Source organism: Macaca fascicularis, chromosome 1, assembly GCF_037993035.2.
Source record: "Macaca fascicularis isolate 582-1 chromosome 1, T2T-MFA8v1.1".
Taxonomy (NCBI): domain Eukaryota; kingdom Metazoa; phylum Chordata; class Mammalia; order Primates; family Cercopithecidae; genus Macaca; species Macaca fascicularis.
The window spans coordinates 65,289,851-65,310,922 of NC_088375.1; the positions used below are offsets into that span (position 1 = coordinate 65,289,851).

The 21,072-nt window shown below is 38.0% G+C and overlaps 1 protein-coding gene across 2 annotated transcripts in view; it reads left to right on the forward strand.

The window, feature by feature from the left end:
- CR2 (complement C3d receptor 2) overlaps window positions 1-21,072 on the forward strand; it is a 38,907-nt gene that overhangs the window by 12,717 nt on the left and 5,118 nt on the right. Inside the window, exons 2-18 of one of the 2 annotated variants that reach the window (XM_005540688.5) lie at window positions 2,005-2,394; window positions 4,002-4,190; window positions 4,275-4,374; window positions 4,624-4,706; window positions 5,173-5,580; window positions 6,221-6,397; window positions 6,478-6,568; window positions 6,903-6,979; window positions 8,709-9,116; window positions 9,484-9,660; window positions 9,740-9,824; window positions 10,172-10,254; window positions 10,743-11,135; window positions 12,184-12,369; window positions 13,830-14,015; window positions 15,204-15,227; window positions 15,930-16,005. In XM_005540688.5, the coding sequence (XP_005540745.3) occupies window positions 2,005-2,394; window positions 4,002-4,190; window positions 4,275-4,374; window positions 4,624-4,706; window positions 5,173-5,580; window positions 6,221-6,397; window positions 6,478-6,568; window positions 6,903-6,979; window positions 8,709-9,116; window positions 9,484-9,660; window positions 9,740-9,824; window positions 10,172-10,254; window positions 10,743-11,135; window positions 12,184-12,369; window positions 13,830-14,015; window positions 15,204-15,227; window positions 15,930-16,005 (3,133 nt within the window). The remainder of the gene's footprint in view (window positions 1-2,004; window positions 2,395-4,001; window positions 4,191-4,274; window positions 4,375-4,623; window positions 4,707-5,172; window positions 5,581-6,220; window positions 6,398-6,477; window positions 6,569-6,902; window positions 6,980-8,708; window positions 9,117-9,483; window positions 9,661-9,739; window positions 9,825-10,171; window positions 10,255-10,742; window positions 11,136-12,183; window positions 12,370-13,829; window positions 14,016-15,203; window positions 15,228-15,929; window positions 16,006-21,072) is intronic. The other variant, XM_005540689.5, reaches the window with a different exon arrangement.

The window sequence follows — 21,072 nt, forward strand, 5'->3', positions numbered from 1 at the left end:
TTTCAAGTGAAATCATGGGATGCCACTCTAAACCAACTTCTCAATGGTTATGTAGCTCCTACTCCTAATCTTTAACATGGGACAGAGGTTTCCTTTGTGATGAGAGGTGAGTGTGAGGTGATGGGGCCTGAACTGAGACCTAGAACCCATAGTTAAACATTGTGAAGTGTGATCTCTAAAGACAGTTATTTTTTTTCTGACTTTTTCTCTCTTTTTCTTTGTCCTTTATGACTTAAAGCTCTGTCATTAACCAAGCCCTCTTTAGTTTCTCCAAATGTATGTATTACGCATGGCCAGCCAAAGCTGGGAATTGTCCTTTCAGCAGTTGAAAGAGCAAAGCTTTAGATTAGAAGTGAAGGCTCCAAATATGGAGAATGAATAGATGATCCTGGGTTCAATAAGAGGGACTCTCTGGAGTAAACTTGAGGATCTAGATGTTTGATGTTTTCTTCACTAGAAAAGGAGACTATTTTTTTCTAGATGGTCACAAGAATCTTGATATTTGGATGCAAACGAGGGGAGGAAGAATGTTAAAAGGAATACGATTTTTAAGATTTTATTTTTCTATATGTTTTTACCTAGTCTGAAGTTATCATGTAGTTGGGTCGATCACAAATAACCTTGGACTTTTTCCCTGAAGTCAAAAATCTTAAAAATATAGATCCCATTAATACCATCAACTTGAGAGAAGTGACTAATTTGACTGAGAATTAGTTTGTTCTGGTGATGACTTGTTACCCTTTATTGTTTAATGTTCCAGTTAAATGGCAAATCTTCTAGTCAGTGTGTCCCAGAAGGAATGACAACACCCTGGAACAATAAATTTCTGTCTAGGGAGTGGAAAACAAAACAACCAAGTATGGATCTTGCCTTTTGATGTTTGGTGTGTTCCCACCCATATATCAATTATCACATCTTATCCATATGTGTGCTTTGAATATATATATGCCACTCTTCTCTGTCTTCTGGAATGCAGACCAAATATGTTAAATTGATTCAGTTGAGTACATATTATATTGCAGATTCTATATATATAAAGATAACAGTTCTCGAAAGTTACCCTTACTGAAACCAAGTATAGCACTGATGTGATGAAACAGTTTGGCTATATCTTCTTATGCCAGTTCTCACTCAAGACCTCCTCTTGGAGCCAAAAGAAAGTTAACTGAAAGTTCTAGAGGTTGGCAATTTTCCCTTAATTCTGAGACTGCCTCAGAAAAGGTGTGCATAACAAAGTAACTGTAAACAATATCCTTCATGGTTATTAGGACAAGTAAATGAAGAATATGAGGCCATTATTCAAAACCTCTGTTCACTTCCTGTGGCTTTTTCAAAGTGTTCCAGCATCAAGTCATGACAAATCACCTGTAGTGAGGCTCTAGTATCTTCAGCAGCAGGACCAAATGTGGTAATCACAGCCTGTACCCCCAGTTGTGTGTTTGAAATAGCCATTGAATAATTAGTATGTTCCAGGTATTGTACTTTCTTTGTTCATGTACTTTTAGCACTGGATTCTCACTGCACCTTATGAAGTAGTTTGCATTATACTATAGACTAAGAAACTGAAGCTTAAAGAGGGTAAGACTTGCTTGAAGTCACACAGCTATTGAATGACTGTGGGGATTTGAAACTAGGTCTGCTGAGTTCAAATTTCCTTAATCCATGGTACCTTCCCACATGTAACTAATGTGCCAGTAATATGTTATTTTCATGTGCTAAATTTGCCTTTTATTTCATTATTAAAATTGATTAGATTCAGAACTTTTGGATACATTCTTTTCATTATTATTGTTTGATCAAGATGATTCATGTTGATCTGTTTGCTGAGGATGAAGAAAAAGATAAGAATTTAGGAGCTTGGGAGTAAGCAGGGAAGAAATAAGCTATACATATTTCTAAGTCTGTTGAAAAAGTTGTGTGATATATATTTGGATATTTTACCTATATTTGAATATTTTATCACCATGATCAGTATGCCTACCAAATTCCTTTTCTACTTTTCAGGAATTTCTTGTGGCTCTCCTCCTCCTATCCTAAATGGCCGGATTAGTCATTATTCTACCCCCATCACTCTTGGTACTGTGATAAGGTACATATGTTCAAATGGCTTCCGCCTCATTGGAGAAAAAAATATAATTTGCATAACTAAAGACAAAGTGGTTGGAATCTGGGATAAACCTGCTCCTAAATGTGAATATTTCAATAAATATTCTACTTGCCCTGAGCCCATAGTACCAGGAGGATACAAAGCTAGAGGCGCTGAACCACCCTACATACATGGTGATTTTGTGACATTTGCCTGTAAAACCAACTTTTCCATGAACGGAAACAAGTCTGTTTGGTGTCAAGCAAATAATAAGTGGGGACCGACACGACTACCAACCTGTGAAAGTGGTGAGTATGAAAAGAAAGCTGAGTTGGGAGGTGGGGTCTTGCTTTTCTGTGCAGACCACGCTTTGTACCCTCCTGAAGGACAAACAGTGTGAACATGTAATGATGGGGGTGGAAGAAGGAAACAAGGGAAAAGGTGAAAGTTATGGCTTCTTCATTTTTCTTCATGGAGGAATATAACTGCTCATTCAAAAAACATCAGTTGAGCAAAGGAATTTAAAGTACAATGGAAAAATGTAATTAAACATACCTAATAATTGAGTAGGGTAAGTTTTGCAAGGATGGGGCCAGAGTTTGTTGGGGTTGTAGGAATAGGGTGATTTTCAACTGTATATCTGTGTTACTGTTAAAATGAGAAGAAAGGTGGGATCTTATAGCAAAAATATACCCAATGGATTTGAAATTAATGTATAAGTATCTGCTAATACAGTCTGGCACAGGTGATATCTTTCTCTCTGTAGTCTCTGTAAACATGTTTTGAAGTTATCCACTATTTCCCCAAGTCATCTTCTGAGCCATCACATTTCAAATAAATGCCTTTGAAAATAGGGACCTACTGTAAATTCTTCATTCCTTTTCTTTTGGTTTGGTTTATGTTGCTGCTGAAATATAAATCTGAATTTGAATTTCACAATTACAAGAATTGGCAATATTTAACAAAAATTATACTATTAAATTAGGTATTTATTTTCTTAATAAAGAACAATGTTGACAAATTTTAAGCAGATTAAAGAACTGACAAAACTGTTAAATTAGTATAAAATGGGATTGTATTTATTGATCAATTGATGAATAGATAGCATTGGAGAAAGGAGATCTTATGATAGTCAGAAAGCCTAATGACTGTTGAAAACAAGCTTTTGCAACGACTTAGACAGACGTATATGTATGGACATGGAAGGATATTGTATACATGTTGCTAAGTAGAGGAAGTAAGGCATAGAATATGTATTAGTTGTACATACACACTATATATGTATCATGCGTAGGATCCCAATAAACTGTATTACTAATATCTACCAGGATAGCCCTTGAAATGATAGCATGCTACTTTTGGAACAGAGAATAAGCTTAAGGATAGGGTGAGAATATAGGTGAAAACTGACATTTTTGGTAATTGAAGTTTTTCACAAGGCAAATGTAATTCACATAGTGTAACTAAAAATGAAAAATAATGTACTATTCATGGCTATTTATGGCATAAGATGGATACACTTAAACCATACCTGTTTGATCTTTAAAAGACTAGGTCAAAAGTTAATAACAACTGGCTACCATAGATCATGTGTTATTTATTTAGATCTGTATCCTAAGTCAGCATCTAGATCAAGCTTGTCCAACTTGCTGCCTGTGGACAGCATGTGGCCCAGGATGGCTTTGAATATGGCCCAACAGAAATTCATAAACCTTCTTAAACCATTATGAGATTTTTTTTGCAATTTTTGTAGCTCATCAGCTATCATTAGTGTTAGTGTATATTATGTGTGGCCCAAGACAATTTTTCTTCTTCCAATGTGGCCCAGGGAAGGCAAAAGATTGGACCCCCTTGATTCTAGATTGTGAAGGATGCATCATCTGATGGCTTTTTTTCCTGGTATGTGTGTGCAAAGTTTTCCCTCTGGAGTGTCCAGCACTTCCTATGATCCACAATGGACATCACACAAGAGAGAATGTCGGCTCCATTGCTCCAGGATTATCTGTGACTTACAGCTGTGAATCTGGTTACTTGCTTGTTGGAGAAAAGATCATTAACTGTTTGTCTTCGGGAAAATGGAGTGCTGTCCCCCCCACATGTGAAGGTACCCTAAATTTACAATCTATTTTAAGAATCTGGGCTGTTCTGTTATTTGCCACACATTTCTCATCTTTGGTTTGTGTTTTAGAGGCACGCTGTAAACCTCTAGGACGATTTCCCAATGGGAAGGTAAAGGAGCCTCCAATTCTCCAAGTTGGTGTAACTGCAAACTTTTTCTGTGATGAAGGGTGAGTGTCAGGATTATTTATGAGATTTAATTCATTTGGCTCGTGTGTGCGTGGTGTGGACTATGAAACCTGCAGAAGGTTCCTCTGTGAGGATTTCTGGGCAGCCTGGGGTAGGGTTGTGAGAGGTAATGCTGATAAAAGGAACAGGTGCACACCGATTGAATGAACTTGTCTTGAACTGTAAGTAGAGGCTGCTGTTCTTCAGCACAAACTGCCTAATAGTTCTGAATGACAGTCTTCTGTCTCCAGGTATCAACTGCAAGGCCCGTCTTCTAGTCGGTGTGTAATTGCTGGACAAGGAGTTGCTTGGACAAAAATGCCAGTATGTAAAGGTAGGCTAGGCAACGATGGTCTGACAGCACTGCATTCTCAGCTTAACTAAAAGCTTTTGGTTCAGTCATTGCCTTACGGACTCTTACAGAACACAGAACTCCTAGAGATCTTTAAGGACATGGTCTTCACCAAAGCATCCTTATATTTTGCTTCCTCAATTAAAATAGGGTTCCTAGGCTTTCCCCCCTCTGAAAGCTATGTAGACCTTCTAAGTAGGTAGCCAGACCATGTATGTAAAGAAAATTGTATATCTGGTAAAAGAAATCAAAGGATCAGTAGAGTACATATACTCAGGAATGAAGCTTGAGAATCATACTTCTAAATTATGTTGCTTTAGCTGCCTTGATTGATTCATTATAGATTCAGATATCACTGTCCTAGGATAGTGGTATCAAGGAACATCTGGGGCATTCTTTGTTTTCAGTACATCTATGATCTTGTCATTTCTTTCTGCAATTTCCCTAGAAATTTTTTGCCCATCACCTCCCCCTATTCTCAATGGAAGACATACAGGCAACTCACTAGCAAATGTCTCATATGGAAGCATAGTCACTTACACTTGTGACCCGGACCCAGAGGAAGGAGTGAACTTCATCCTTATTGGAGAGAACACTCTCCGTTGTACAGTTGATAGTCAGAAGACTGGGACCTGGAGTGGCCCTGCCCCACGCTGTGAACTTTCTACTTCTGCGGTTCAGTGTCCACATCCCCAGGTCCTAAGAGGCCGAATAGTATCTGGGCAGAAAGATCGATATACCTATAACGACACTGTGATATTTGCTTGCACGTTTGGCTTCACTTTGAAGGGCAGCAAGCAAATCCGATGCAATGCCCAAGGCACGTGGGAGCCATCTGCACCAGTCTGTGAAAAGGGTGAGTGTTCCGGTACTCAGAAAAGGTGCTTCTGATTTGTTTACTTGAAAAATTAGAAGAAGGGGTTATGGGCTTTAAGTAGGGCCTTGTCCAGTTTATATTCCCCTCAAATCTACTAAATGGAATCAATATAAATTTTGTAGAGGGCATTCTTATCACCAGCCCCCCACCATTGTTTTATTTTATGGGAATATGCTTGGGAAAATAAATGTTAGGAATCACTAAGTTTCCCATTTCTATAGGGGAAAAAGCCAGGAGAAAAATGCTGGTTTGTCTTAATAGTGACTTCTTAAAAGAGAAGTCATTCAATCCCTCATTCCTAGGGATATATCAGAATCTCCCATAAAAACATACAAGGTGATTCCTTATGAAGGAAAGAGACAGGAGAGGAGTTGCAGCACCCAGTGGAAACTGAACAACATCTGCAGCAGCCTAAGTGCAGAAAACAACAACAACAACAAAAGATTGGGAAACGGTGACCTAAAATTACCCAAAGTTGGTCTGCAACATATGTTCTGTATCATACAGCGGCCACCAGAGTGGAATTGTAGCATGAATGTCAATTTCTTTGGCTCAGTTTCTTTCTGTGGTTGTTTACTTAAGCAGCTATGTTTTGTTTTGTTTTTGTCCTTTCGTTTAGAATGCCAGGCCCCTCCTAACATCCTCAATGGGCAAAAAGAAGATAGACACATGGTCCGCTTTAACCCTGGAACATCTATAAAATATAGCTGTAACCCTGGCTATGTGCTGGTCGGAGAAGAATCCATACAGTGTACCTCTGAGGGGGTATGGACACCCCCTGTACCCCAATGCAAAGGTGCCAGGCCTCAAATGTAGACGTTTTGTTCACTTTAAGATTGCCTTGTATTAAATTCTCATCCTAGTTTCTTTTCTTAGTGGCAGTGTGTGAAGCTACAGGAAAGCAACTCTTGACAAAACCCCAGCACCAATTTATTAGACCAGATGTTAACTCTTCTTGCGATGAAGGGTGAGTGAAGGTTGACTCAGCCTGACTCAAGTCCGGTGTATCAGCACACCCTGCAGGATCTATGTAAGAGTTTGTGTCAGTACACCCTGCAAGCTCTGTGTAAGAGTTTGTCTCAGGTGCTTGCCTGTCATGTGGTTATGGTAGTGTCTGTCATACTATTTTTCCATGCATGGAAGTTATGCCTGTGCAATGAGAGGGTGGTGCTGATGTTGGCCACATTTTTGTTGTTATTGCTTCTTGGCCTGAAAGTAGTGAGTCTGCTTGGGAGCCCATGACTCTTGCTTAACTTAGTGGTCACCTGATGGCAAAATGACATACATGACTCTGTCTCTAGGTACAAGTTAAGTGGGAGTGTTTATCAGGAGTGTCAAGGTAGAACTCCTTGGTTTATGGAGATTCGTCTTTGTAAAGGTGAGTAGCAAAAATGATACAGGAGCTGAAAAAATGTGAGATCTATACATTTCCTGGGAGATTTTTGTTTTGGGGCATGTTAGGGGAATTAGAGTATTAGATTATGTTCTATTAATTTTGCCAATAGTTATGGTTGCAGTTTTGCCATGCCTTTCTTTTGCTACCTTTTTCTTCACCAGTAACTTAAATGTACTTGGTTATTGATTCTATTTTGTGATTTATGATTATGGGAATAATGACAGCAGTGAGTATATGAGCCACCATTTTAATTTGGGTATACACAGTTTAGTGTAGAGAGTAAAGGATTGGTGTCAGATCTGAATTCACATTCTGTCTCTACTGCTTACTAGTGTGAGACCTTGAAGCAATTGTACAACTCCTCTGAAACTCTAGCCTTTCTTCTGTAAAATCTGCATAAGACTACAGACCATAGGAAGTCCAGAGAATGTAAATAAAAAGTAAAAAGGGCCAGGTGCGGTACCTCACACCTGTAATCCCAGCACTTTGGGAGGCCGAGGGGGGCAGATCACGAGGTCAGGAGATTGAGACCATCCTGGCTAACATGGTGAAACCCCGTCTGTACTAAAAATACAAAAAATTAGCTAGGAATAGTGGCATGTGCCTGTGGTCCTAGCTACTTGGGAGGCTAAGGCAGGAGAATCACTTGAACCCAGGAGGCGAAGCCTGCAGTGAGCTGAGATCACACCACTGTACTCCAGCCTAGGCAACAGAGTAAGACTCCATCAAAAAGTAAAATAAAATAAAATAAAAATAAAATTTAAAAAAGACTACAGATTTCAAATTATTCAAATTAAATTGTACTACTGCTACTTTCTAAATGAGGAAACTGCCTATCACAAAGTAGGTGCTCATTTAACAATAAGTTTTCTCAGCTAACCATATAAATTATCATATCAGCTGCACACAGTGGCTCATGCCTGTAATCCCAGCACTTTGGAGAGGCCAAGGCAGCCGGATCACAAGGTCAGGAGATTGAGACCATCCTGGCTAACACGGTGAAACCCTGTCTCTACTAAAATACAAAAAGCTAGCTGGGCATGGTGTTGCACACCTGTAGTCCCAGCTACTCGGGAGGCTGAGGCAGGAGAATGGCATGAACCCGAGAGGCGGAGCTTGCAGTGAGCCGAGATCGCGCCACTGCACTCCAGCCTGACACAGTGAGACTCCGTCTCAAAAAAAAGAAAAAAAAAGAAAGAAAAAGAAAGAAAGAAAGAAAGAAAAAAAGAAAGAAAGAAAGAAAGAAAGAAAGAAAGAAAGAAAGAAAGAAAGAAAGAAAGAAAGAAAGAAAGAAAGAAAAACTATCATATCACCTCAGCCCAAAGAGAGTACTCAAGAAAGCCTAATTCTATTCCCTTGTGTCTTTTATTCTCCTATTGCCTAGTTAAGAAGAATTCTTCTTTTAATTAGCAATTTACTATTGGGCCTAAACTCATAGTTAAGAAGAATTCTTCTTTTAATTAGCAATTTACTATTGGGCCTAAACTCATAATGTGATATTAATCAACCACATTCACTTTTAATAAAGATTTTCTTTCCTATGAAATGTGTCTAAATTGAATGTTACATACTTAATGAGCTTTCACATAACTCACATCATGAAAATGTACCCATACGATCCAGGAAACAATAGATTCATAGCCAACATCATTTCTGTTCTTTGGTGTTTAATACAGGAACTCAATTCTACAGTATCTTTTCATCTCTCTAGAAATCACTTGCCCACCACCCCCTGTTATCTACAATGGAGCACACACCGGGAGTTCCTTAGAAGATTTTCCATACGGAACCACGGTCACTTACACGTGTAACCCTGGGCCAGAAAGAGAAGTGGAATTCAGCCTCATTGGAGAGAGCACCATCCGTTGTACAAGCAATGATCAAGAAAGAGGCACCTGGAGTGGCCCGGCTCCCCTATGTGAACTTTCCCTCCTTGCTGTCCAATGCTCACATGTCCATGTTGCAAATGGATATAAGATATCTGGCAAGGAAGCCCCATATTTCTACAATGACACTGTGACATTCAAGTGTTTTAATGGATTTACTTTGAAGGGCAGTAGTCAGATTCGTTGCAAAGCTAATAACACCTGGGATCCTGAAATACCAGTTTGTGAAAAAGGTAAAAACCCAATAAGGGGGAAAGAAAAGGAGAGATTTACTTAATTATTCTTGTTTATTATCTCACACCCAAAACCGCATCATGGAAAGAGGCAAGAGGGGCACAGATTACTTTCCATTTCTTCCATCCTGTAATAGATGTTCTCTGTGGTGTGTGTGTTCATGCGAATGCCCACTTGGATCTGGGATCTATTCAGGGTAGATAAGGAGAGAGCCTTCTTAAAGAGCAAACAGCATTCAGTGGTGAATTTGAGCTTCATGATCTTTGGCAGCAGAGTTTCAGATTGTCTGTCCAATGTTGTACACTTAGTGTTCTTCAGTAGAAATTCCTCCGTGTTGGTATTTATGTAGGGAGTTTTTCTCTTCAGGCTGCCAGCCACCTCCTGGGCTCCACCATGGTCGGCATACAGGTGGAAATACGGTCTTCTTTGTCTCTGGGATGACTGTAGACTACACTTGTGACCCTGGCTACTTGCTTGTGGGAAACAAATCCATTCACTGTATGCCTTCAGGAAATTGGAGTCCTTCTGCCCCGCGGTGTGAAGGTACTTTCAGTTCCAGAGTTGTCCTTCTCTTTGATATGAGACATCTATAAATACTGTAATTCCATCCTTGCTTCTCCAGAAACATGCCAGCCTGTGAGAGAGGATCTTCAAGAACTTCCAGTTGGTTCACGTGTGGAGCTAGTTAATACATCCTGCCAAGATGGGTGAGTATGAAATGTTCTATTCTGAGAAAAGGTCTCCACCTCGTTTTGTGGATTAACTCGACCTTCAACTTGTCTTGGTGGAATCCTTTAGAGGCTCCTCATTGTCACATGCATGGAGAATATGAGGTTCCAATGGCCTAACTAGCAACTCTGACTCTTCAGTCCTCTCTTGACATGGAAAGGGCTTTGCTTAACTCAAAAGTAGTTTTTTTTTTTTTTTTACTTGGAGGACCAAGAATTTCAACTCCTCTCTGCCAAAGTTCTTATTTAGAAGTCCCTTTGTGCATGTGGTTTGAAGAGATGTGATATTGGGAACAGGAAATACATTATAATCTGTCTCTCTGTAGGTACTGGTTGACTGGACATACTTACCACAAGTGTCAAGATGATGAAAATGGAATTTGGTTCAAAAAGATTCCACTTTGTAAAGGTAAGTTAGAAAAACTAAAAGCCTGACCATGGTAATGGAGGACTAGAGAGGGCAGGTTGCTGAAGAACTAGTCTACCACTGCTTTGGCAGTCTTAGGGATCTCCCTCATTGGAGGTTAGATATGAAAAATCTTATGGTGTTGGTCAGCATGGACACTGAGAAACATTGTCAAGTAGAAAGTATTTTCCATGCATCTGCTAATTTTGCTAATAACAAAATACATAGCCCATATTCCTAGGTCATGGGAACATAGCTGTATTTCTTTCTTCCTTTACACTTTATTTTCTGAATGTTTATGGAGTATATAGTACTCATATAATCACATTGAATAAAGTTGTTTTTTAAAAAAGCATAATCCATATTCCAAAATTTAAGTTATTTTTTGTTATGTGAAATATATGCAGTTGCATATTGTCATTTGTACCTGAATGAAGACCGCTTACCTTGAGGTACTAGCTGAGGCAGAATTCCCTAAATCTCTTCCGCAGTTATTCACTGTCACCCTCCACCAGTGATTGTCAATGGGAAGCACACAGGCATGAAGGCAGAAAACTTTCTATATGGAAATGAAGTCTCTTATGAATGTGACCAAGGATTCTATCTCCTGGGAGAGAAAAAATTGCAGTGCAGAAGTGATTCTAAAGGACATGGATCTTGGAGTGGGCCTTCCCCACAGTGCTTACAATCTCCTCCTGTGACTAGCTGCCCTAACCCAGAAGTCAAACACGGGTACAAGCTGAATAAAACGCTTTCTGCATATTCCCACGATGACATAGTGTATGTTGACTGCCATCCCGGCTTCATCATGAACGGTAGTCGCGTGATTAGGTGTCATACTGATAACACATGGGTGCCAGGTGTGCCAACTTGTATCAAAAAAGGTAAGATACTTGAAGAAATAAATTATGGGATGTTGTACAGAGTAAAGAAAAAAGGTTTTGAATCTGCACTTGACATTCTGCCTAAAGAAAAGCATCTAAGAGCTAAGGCCATTATATTGTTTTACAAGATATCTGCCTTTTCCTATCTTCTCACTTGATTGTTTGTTTTCTCTTTCCTTTCTCAGTGTATTGAGCAATAAATAGTACATGAAAGGATAATGGCTAACTTCCAAATTGATAGAGTCTCCAAAACTGTTATTCTTATGACTTTAGTATAAGAAAAATGCGCATACATTTTTGGCAAATGATTGGCAGTAATATTGCTAATAATTTGATATTTAAGGCTATGTTGCCAGCCAGAAAGAGAACTTTGGGTGTTCTGGAGAATTAATTGGCCCTCCAACCCATTGAGTTGTCTTTCTTGTCATTGTAGTTATCATTTGGCAGCCTTATTCCTGTCCATGACTATCTACAGCAGAGGCTGCTGATTGGCGACCCAAGAATTGGAACTCAGCTCCACAGAATGGTTGTCTTTGGCCAGCACAGTAATCTTAAGTGAAACCCATCTTCAGTGGAAGATAAATAGTGAGCTTGTGAGCCAAGAGAGCCCCCTTTGCTTCCTGGCAAGGCACCAGTAACTTGAGCTGAGCAGTGGCTGCCACTTTTAGAAGGACAGGGGCTCTCTGACTTGTCGTATCTGGTGGCTTCACTTCCTAGCTCTCGTAGACATTTGAAGGTGTAACCCTGTCTGCTATTTAAAGGGAAAAGAAAAGAAAACTGTTGGCTGATGGATTACCATTGTGAACTGTATCCGTTAATGTTTCATTACCTTATTTTTTAACACTTTTCTTCAAATCATGTTGGCTGTCAGTAGGAAATGCAGGTCTCCGTCCAGTGTTGCCGGTCTGGGTGGAATGAATGAGTGTTTCTGGACACCAGTTAGTTGGTTTGTTGCCTCTGGCCTTCCTGTATCGCTATCACCCAGAAACAGTACAGGCTATGTGTTTCTCTGTGCTGAGTTAAAGACCCTTTCTTATTGGTGTCTAAGCCTTCGTAGGGTGTCAGCCTCCGCCTAAGACCCCCAACGGGAACCATACTGGTGGAAACATAGCTCGGTTTTCCCCTGGAATGTCAATCCTGTACAGCTGTGACCAAGGCTACCTGCTGGTGGGAGAGGCACTCCTTCTTTGCACACATGAGGGAACCTGGAACCGACCCGCCCCTCATTGTAAAGGTGCTTTGTCTATTTTTTATTCTTATTTTTATATCAAATTTGTGCCAAAGTTGGGTACTTTCAACTTAAAATAGCCAAAGAAATGCATTAATTGCCTCATTACATTAAATGCTTTAATTAGATCAATACAGTCATTAATCTAAATATTTCAAAATAATAAAAAATGTCTCAGGCTGTAGTCTATCTGGTGAATGACCACTTATGTAGTCATTTACACATAGAAAGTTGGAGTATGTCTGTAAATTAAAGAACTATAGCACGGATTGTATTTATACACTGTAGTTACAGTTATGATAAGTGGGTATTTGATAAAGTACCAATAAAAAGCACAGCAATCTTTTGAGAATATTTACTGAGCGTTGGTGGGATTATGGGTACATTTTTATAAAAGTTTCAGAAAGTCATTTTCATTATCATAAACAGTGCTTATGAAATATGACTAGTAAATTAGTATCTAGTATTTGTTGATCACTTTTTACTCTATGCCAGACACTGTGCACAGCACCTTACATGCATTATTTCATTTAGTCTTCATGAGAGCCACATGAGGTTGGTGCCATGATTATCCATGTTTCATAGATGAGGTTTCAGTAGCATGGAGAGATTTAGAACTCACCCAAAGTCACACATCTAGGAAGTACTAGAGCCAGGCTTCAAATCCAAGATCTCACTGTATGAGTCCATTCTCACACTGCTAATAAAGACATATCCGAAACTGGGTAATTTATAAAGGAAAGAGGTTTAATGGACTCACAATTCCACATGGCTGGGGAAGCCTCACAATCATGGTGGAAGGTGAAGGAGGAGCAAAGGCACATCTTACATGGTGGCAAGCAATAGAACATGTACAGGAGAACTGTCCTTTATAAACCATCAGATCTCATGAGACTTATTTAGTATCACAAAAACAGCACAGGAAAACCCACCCCCATGATCCAATGACCTCTCACCAAGTCCCTCCCATGACACATGGAGATTATGGGAGCTACAATTCAACATGAGATTTGAGTGGGAACACAGCTAAATCGTATCACTCACACTAATGATGACTATACCAAAAAGATGAAAGAAATGAGAAAGCATACACTTGTATGAAGAATTAGAGAGCAAAACTAGAAGCAGAAAAAAAAAACGGTAATTCAGAATAATTAGTAATATTACCAATTCAGCCCTCACCATTTCTCCAAGAAGCCATTAAAATTATCCATCACTGTTTGGATAGAAACTGAAGCAAAAACTAAAAAATACAATCTGGCTTAAATTACCCAGAGGTTATTGAGATAGAGGGCTGACAGTAAAAGACTGTGTCGAGGATATTGTCTTATCCTATTTCAGTGCAGCTTTCCTTACTGAGAGTGAAACAGGTTGGTTTTGTAAATCTTTCTACTAAGGGAAATCTCTGTTTTCTTGGTAAAAGACCAAAATTTGACTGTGCTTGAATTAGATTTCTTTAATTTCAGAGGTAAACTGTAGCTCACCAGCAGATATGGATGGAATCCAGAAGGGGCTGGAACCGAGGAAAATGTATCAGTATGGAGCTGTTGTAACTCTGGAGTGTGAAGATGGATATATGCTGGAAGGCAGTTCCCAGAGCCAGTGCCAAGCAGATCACCAATGGAACCCTCCCCTGGCGGTTTGCAGATCCCGTAAGTACCACGGGCTTCACCGCCGCTTGTAACTGGCTAAAGGAGAGAAGAGAGTGAGGGTTTCCCAAAGTATGGAGAGTCCTGGGTTTTAAATTGACATAGGTTTGTGACCAGTGGTATAATTACAGAGGAACTTGAAGTCGATGGTCTATTCTAGAAAAAACACAGCTTGGCCAGGTGCGTGACTCCTGCCTGTGATATCAGAATTTTGGGAGGCTGAGGCAGGAGGATTACTTGAGCCTAGGACTTTAAGACCAGCCTGGGCAATGTAGTGAGACCTGGTCTCTATAAAAAAATAAAAATAAATAAATAAATAAAAAGCCAGGCATGGAGGTGTGCAACTGTGGCCCCAGCTACTTGGGTAGCTGAGATGGGAGGATCACTTCAGCCCAGGAGGTCAAAGCTGCAGTGAGCCATGATTGCACCACTGCACTCTAGCCTGGGCAACAGAGTAAGACCCTGTCAAAAAAAAACAAAAGGAAAGGAAGGAAAAGGAAGAAAAGAAGGAAAGAAAATAAGAAAGAAAAAGGAAAAGAAAAAACACAGCTTTCTTAGGAAGGGGAAAGTGAAGAAAAGAAAATAGAGAGAAACACTAATTTAAAAGGAACAAAAATGTGAAACCAAGCAACCTGACATTTTGAAAGGAGTTGCTGCATAGACCACCCTACATGATGAATCTGAGTTAATAAGTGCTTACAATTTGACAGGGAACAGAAATAGGTTAAATAACTAGTTGTTACAGTTAATATTTGCATTCTAACCTGAGAAATCTCTGATTATAAAGTTGAGTATTTTGGTTTTGTCATTGGTGAACTCCCCCAACCTACTTAGAGTGGGAAAAAAAAAAAAAAAAGCCCAGTGAGTTGTTACATAAAAAGCAAGTGGGTATAACTCAAGGTTCCAATACATCTTTTTTATCTGTTTGTTTTTTAAAAAATGGAGACAAGGTCTCATGATGTTGCCCAGGTTGGTCTCAAACTCCTGAGCTCAAGTGATCTTCCCACCTTGGCCTCTCAAAGTGCCAGGATTACAGGCATATGCCACTGTGCCTGGCTCCAATACATCTTTTAAATCGACTTGGAAGGGAGCTAGAGTGTTGATTTCTGGGACACTACCATGAAACATGGGGCTACATTGAATTATGACACTAGACTGATAATCATTTTCATGATTTTGTATTATTTTTAGGTTCACTTGCTCCTGTCCTTTCTGGTAAGTCTTCTTAAATACTGGAAGAAAAGCTCTTATAATGTTTTTTAAAAAATTGTAATGCTAGAAGTCTTATATCCTGTCTGACGATAATATTTAACTCATAGGGGATGTTCTTTTTTTGGTGTTTTAAAGATATTTCAATGTACATGTCACATTACAAAATGTTACTTTGGCATAGAGTTGGATAAATTATTTGAACAGCCAGCTCTTTCTTCTTTTTAAATTGATACTTTAGTTTTTATTAACTCTTGGTCTTTGGCTTGATTTGGTCTATTGAAATAGGCAGGCTTCTTCTGCTGTAGTAAAATATATTTCACAGCTGAGGGTTCAATGTTGTTATGCAAAATTATAAGAACCTGGTATCCTGTGCTCCTAATTTCTATTCTTGAGATTTCTCTCTTGTCACCTCAGTGACAAGATTGTTACTAATAAAACTAAAAGGAACAGAAAAACTCAGTGAAAAGTTGACTGGAACCTTGTGGTCATATGCTTGGTGCTCTAGATTAAATGTGGACTGGGTCAAATCAGAAAAACCTTAAACTCAACTATGATTATTCAGGAATTCAGTGTTTATGTCCAAGAAAGGCTAAGTATGAGTCACATAACATTTTCCTCTCCACTAGCAATAGACCCCACAATCAGCTCAGAACAATGTAGGTGATAGTCTTCTGGCATTTGATACTTGCTGGATTTTTCTTCTAGGTATTGCTGCAGGTTTGATACTTCTTATCTTCTTGATTGTTGTTACCTTATGCATGATATCAAAACACAGAGAACGGTAAGTTCAGATGCAAATGCATGCTTGACCAACATGCACAAATGGTTTTGGCTTCTTATCTGAAACTAAACACAGAAGCACAAGTTATGTGAAATAAATACTGCAGTGTGATAACTAAATGAAGTATCTCGTGCTATACAAAAGGAAGACTTTTCTGTAGTACTTAAGAGATATCAAACACTTACCTTATTTTATTGAATGATGTTTATTCAGACAGTATATTGTAAATAAATCTAGAGAATAGGAAAAAAGTCCCAGTGGGAACAACTGCAAATATTTTGGTGTATTCCTACCTGATCTTTTTCGTATATTTTTTCTCTCTTTAAACTGAAATTTTGTCATTTTCATCTTCTGTCTTGACTTTTTTCATTTAGACTCATGTTTATATTTTTATGTCTTTAAGTCATGTTTTCAGTTACTAAATAGCATATTATTCTACTCTGTGTATTTATGTGTGTTAAGTTGCTCCCAAATTTACTTTGATAATGTACAAAGATATGAGTAATACCTCTGGCTAAACCTTTTTTCACACCCATTTATTTCCTTAGAATAGATTTCTAGAATTACTAAAGATAAGTGCATGAGCATTTAATATACTTGATAACTATTGTCAGATGACTTGCCAGAAAGTTTGTTCTTAGTAATAGTTAATGTACCTGAATATGTTGTGTTTCTCAACCCCTTTTCCTGCTTCATTGATTTGCCTGTTCTTCCATTACAAACCACTTTGTGTTTAATTAATACTTTTATGTTATTATATCTGGTAGGGCAAGAATTCACACTACAATTTTATCGGACTTTCCTCCTGTTCTCTTCTGTTTGTTCCTATAGGTGATTTTTAGAATCATTTGTAATTTCAAAAAAACTGTGATTACATTTAAGTCGATAGATTAATTTGTGAGAAACTGGCATCTTTTCTGTAATGTCTTCCCATTCAGAAACATATTAGGTCTTTCCATTTGATCAAGTAATCTTTTCTCTCCATTAGTCATTTTCATGATTACTTAAATATTAACTGTATTACTAGGTTTCTATGTTTTGGTATGTTGTATTTTCTTATCCAGAAATTAGATATATTTTACATATTATTTTTAATTATTTTTAAACACCTGAATCCATTGGGAATTTATTTTATGGTATGGTAGCTGAAGTAAACCTACTTGTACTTTTTTTCTCTATATATTCAATTTTTTCAAAACCTATTTTGAGTAAACCATCCCTTCAACATTGGTTCGTAGTTTTCTTTATCAGATAAAGCACGCTTATTCAATTCTTACGTACACTGGGGCTTATGTCAGAGATATCTGACATAGATATGCAAGATAGATCATATTCCACTGATCAGCCTGTCTCTTTGAGCCAGAGCTACTCTATTAGTAAATGTAGCTTTATAATAGCTTTTTCTGAGATATGTTCCCCCTCTTTAAAACTATTTTGAAATTTTCTTCTATTTATTTTTGCAGATAGGCTATAGAATTATTTGCACCGCAACTACACCTCCCACACCCTAGAAAAATAAAATAAAATGTTAGATCATTGATAGGAAGTGCCTTAAACCTACATATTTGTTTGGGAAGAACTGACCTTTTCATGATATTCACTATTTCCTTCCAGAAACACCAGATGACTAATTATTCAGATGTTTTGTTATATCTCAGTTAAAATTTAATAGATTACTTCATATAAGCTACATAGACATAAAAGTATCTTATTTTTATTGCTTTATAAATAGAATCATTTTTGGTTATGTCTTATAAGTAATTGCAAATGATATCTAGGAAAGTCTACCTTTATACAATCATTAATTCTAATAGCTTTTCAGTGAGTTACCCAATCATCTAAGTAGAAAACTGTATTTTCTACCAATTATTATTATTGGTAGAAATAATTTCTACCTCATATCTACTGATTATACATTTTCCTTTATTGGTTTTTGTCTCATTTTACTGAGAAGAATTTTAAGGAAAATCTTCAATACTATTAGGGAATATTGGCATATTTTAACCTTTATTTTTAATGTAAAGCCTCCTGTGTTTTATCACTAAAAATGATACTGCATCCTTTTTTCTTTTCTATGTTACAGAAAGTGTATTTCTAGTCACAAATGTTGTTTTTCCCTATTTAAAATCACTGAAAAATCTTGTTTCCCTTCTTTAATATATCTTTTATATCACTATAAATATTTGCATACGTTTTTAAAATACAAAAGTAAATATGCTTGTTGTAGCAAATTAAATAGTTTATAAAGAAATTGAATAGTCTCTTCCACTGCACAACTGCTGCTGCCTTCAAGTTCAACATGTTAAGTTGATAGATATCAGCGATTTGCTGTAGACACTTTCATATGTTGCTCTATCTTATATATACATGCATGGCTTTTAAAACATTTGGGAAGTAATGTTAGAGAAATAGAAGTCATGTGAAAAGAGGTAATGACCACGTCCATTCATTCTTTTCTTGCACAACAACAGCTGAGTGCCTACTATGTCTTAGCACTATACTAGGCTAGAATAACAAAGCCTAGTAGCATATGGCCTCTGTCATCAAGGAGGTCACAGCCTGGTAAAGGAGGACAAGCATGTCACTAAACAAGTACCATAAAATAATGTCGCCATGGTGGATTATATGATATTTGGTGAGGATGCAAAGCAAATGGTCAATATTTGGGAGTTTTAATCAGGAAAAGTTTCAATGTGGAAGAGATGTTTCCGGTGAGCCTCAAGAGAGTGTAGACAAGGAGAGAAAGGCATTCCAGACAGAAAAAGCAGTTTGAATAAAGGCCCAGAGGCTTGGCTTTCCATCATGTATTGTAAGGACTACATAACCCATTTGAAATGGCTAGGAAATTGTGTGTGTGATGGTGATTGAAGGTAAAAGTGGCATAGCTTTAGGTGGAGGCATGCCATTAAAGGAAGAAAAAAAAAAAACTCTGACACATAAATCTTGTGGAAGGTATAGAATACTGATATGTGCAAAGGATACATTTTTAGCAAAGCATACCGTCAGGTGTTGGCCTCGGATATTATATGTGCATAGGTTCGTGAGTCTTTGTGCATGCTAGTGTTAGGGTGGATAATCCAATGAAGTCTTACCAACTCTCAGGTAGCTCAGACTGGGGAGATGACAAAGTCATGCCACCTAAAACATGTCACCAAAAAGCTTCAGCAAAATTCATTTAGTGTGCCAAGTCCTCTGGATCTATCATTTACCCTGCCACCAGTGCCATCTGATGCCATAGCTCAGTTATGTACTTCCTAGTCTAGGCTCAGACATGAAGGGGTTGCACTGAAACTATGTACTGAGGGTATCTACAACCTGGGCAGTTTGTTCTAGGCTGGGGGCGCGAGGGTAAGGGCTGCCTATGGGGTTCTGGCTGTGCTGTACAGTTAGCGTGTACTTAGAGTGTAGAGTTTACCAGAGTGTGTGCCACACAACCCTGTTTTCATGAATAACTTCAGAAAAAAAAAAAAGGTGTTCTATGGCAAATAAGATTTGGACATACTGCACACTGTATTTTTTTCTTGTGGAGACTCACAAGGACCATGAGAATATTTAATAAGAGGTTCTTTGCTATCAAGAGGACAGGATTTCCAGGACTTGGTGACATGCTTGATGTGGGGAGAAGGAGGCACATAGAATGGCTCACATGAAGGTGATGACGTGGACTCCCTGACTCATTAAAAGAGGAGGGGGGCAGGTTTGTGAGGGAAGATGAGGATTTCGTTTCTGACCTGTTACTTTGAGGTACTCATGATTTAGGGTTGGGAGAAGGGTCTGGACCCAGGTGGGTGAGACTTAAATCAAAATGGAAGCTGTGGGACCAAAAAGGACAGAATAGATAAAAATTGGGATGAGAACAGCCCTCAGAAGAACAGTAATGTTCAAAAGGCGGAAAGTGAAAGAAGAGAGGTAGGGGGAAAACTAGGAGAGAGTAATGTCACAGAATTCAAGGAGAAAGGGGTCTCAAAAAAAAATAGGGATGTCATTTGCAGGGCCTTCCTCATAGGAAGTCATAAGATAATTTCAGCCAAGAGTAATTAGAAACGTAAACACATAGAAAATACAGTCTCTATCTCTTTCCTTCATGCTACTGAGTTTGCTCTCAAGAGCATTGCATGTGTATAAAAATTTGCAAATTTGGGGAATGCTTACAAGTGCAAATGATTTATAATGTTCCAGTCTAATTATTGTTTATTAATATGATTATATCATGTACTATACTTAAGTGCCTCAATTGATATGAACCAAACATACCTGTTTAACCAGAGTCCTAGGTGTCATTCATTTGTTTTATTTCCATTTGCTAACCCACTTCAATTGATTTTCCAATAATTGATATAGACGTTTGAGTAGCCTGAAATGCTTTTTGTAAATGAGATGAGTAATCATTTAAAAATGAATGTCTAGTGACAATATTAAATATTTTTAAAAGCCATCTAAACCTTTGAAATATACTATGCTATTCTTTTCTAGTCATATAAGATATTGTAACAAAGCTTAAATCTCCCATCGACTTAAAAATTACTGTTTCGTAATCTTCTTAACGTACCTCCTATACACGAAACTCTTCAATATTGTAGTGAGTGACATGGTGACAGTATCCTTAGCGGTATTCTTTCTTCCCCAGTAATTTTGTATTACCTTATTTCAGAGCTCTACATGGTAGTATAATCACATTTTATTGTCTTTTAGTAATTCTGGCAAAGTGGTTTTAGAAACACTATGAAATACATGTACTTTCAAAGAAGGAAAGTAAAAACATTCTCTTCAAACTCGTTTAAAGTTTTTAAGTTGGACTAGAAGATTGAGTCCCAAATTGCAAAGTTATGATCAAATTCTAAAATAAGAACGTATTTTTGCTTCTTTTCTTCACTTTGGAAGTTGTAGTTGTTAGTCATTAAGCATCCTGGTTCTAGGGTAAAGCTGTCTAGTGTCAGCCTCTGACTTGAACACTTACAAGCCTAGATCATTAATTTTTTTATGTGCCTTTCCAAAAAAATGGAATTACAGTGTTTACACTTCATAGGATAAAAACAATAAAAATGAAATCATCACAGAAAACCAAAC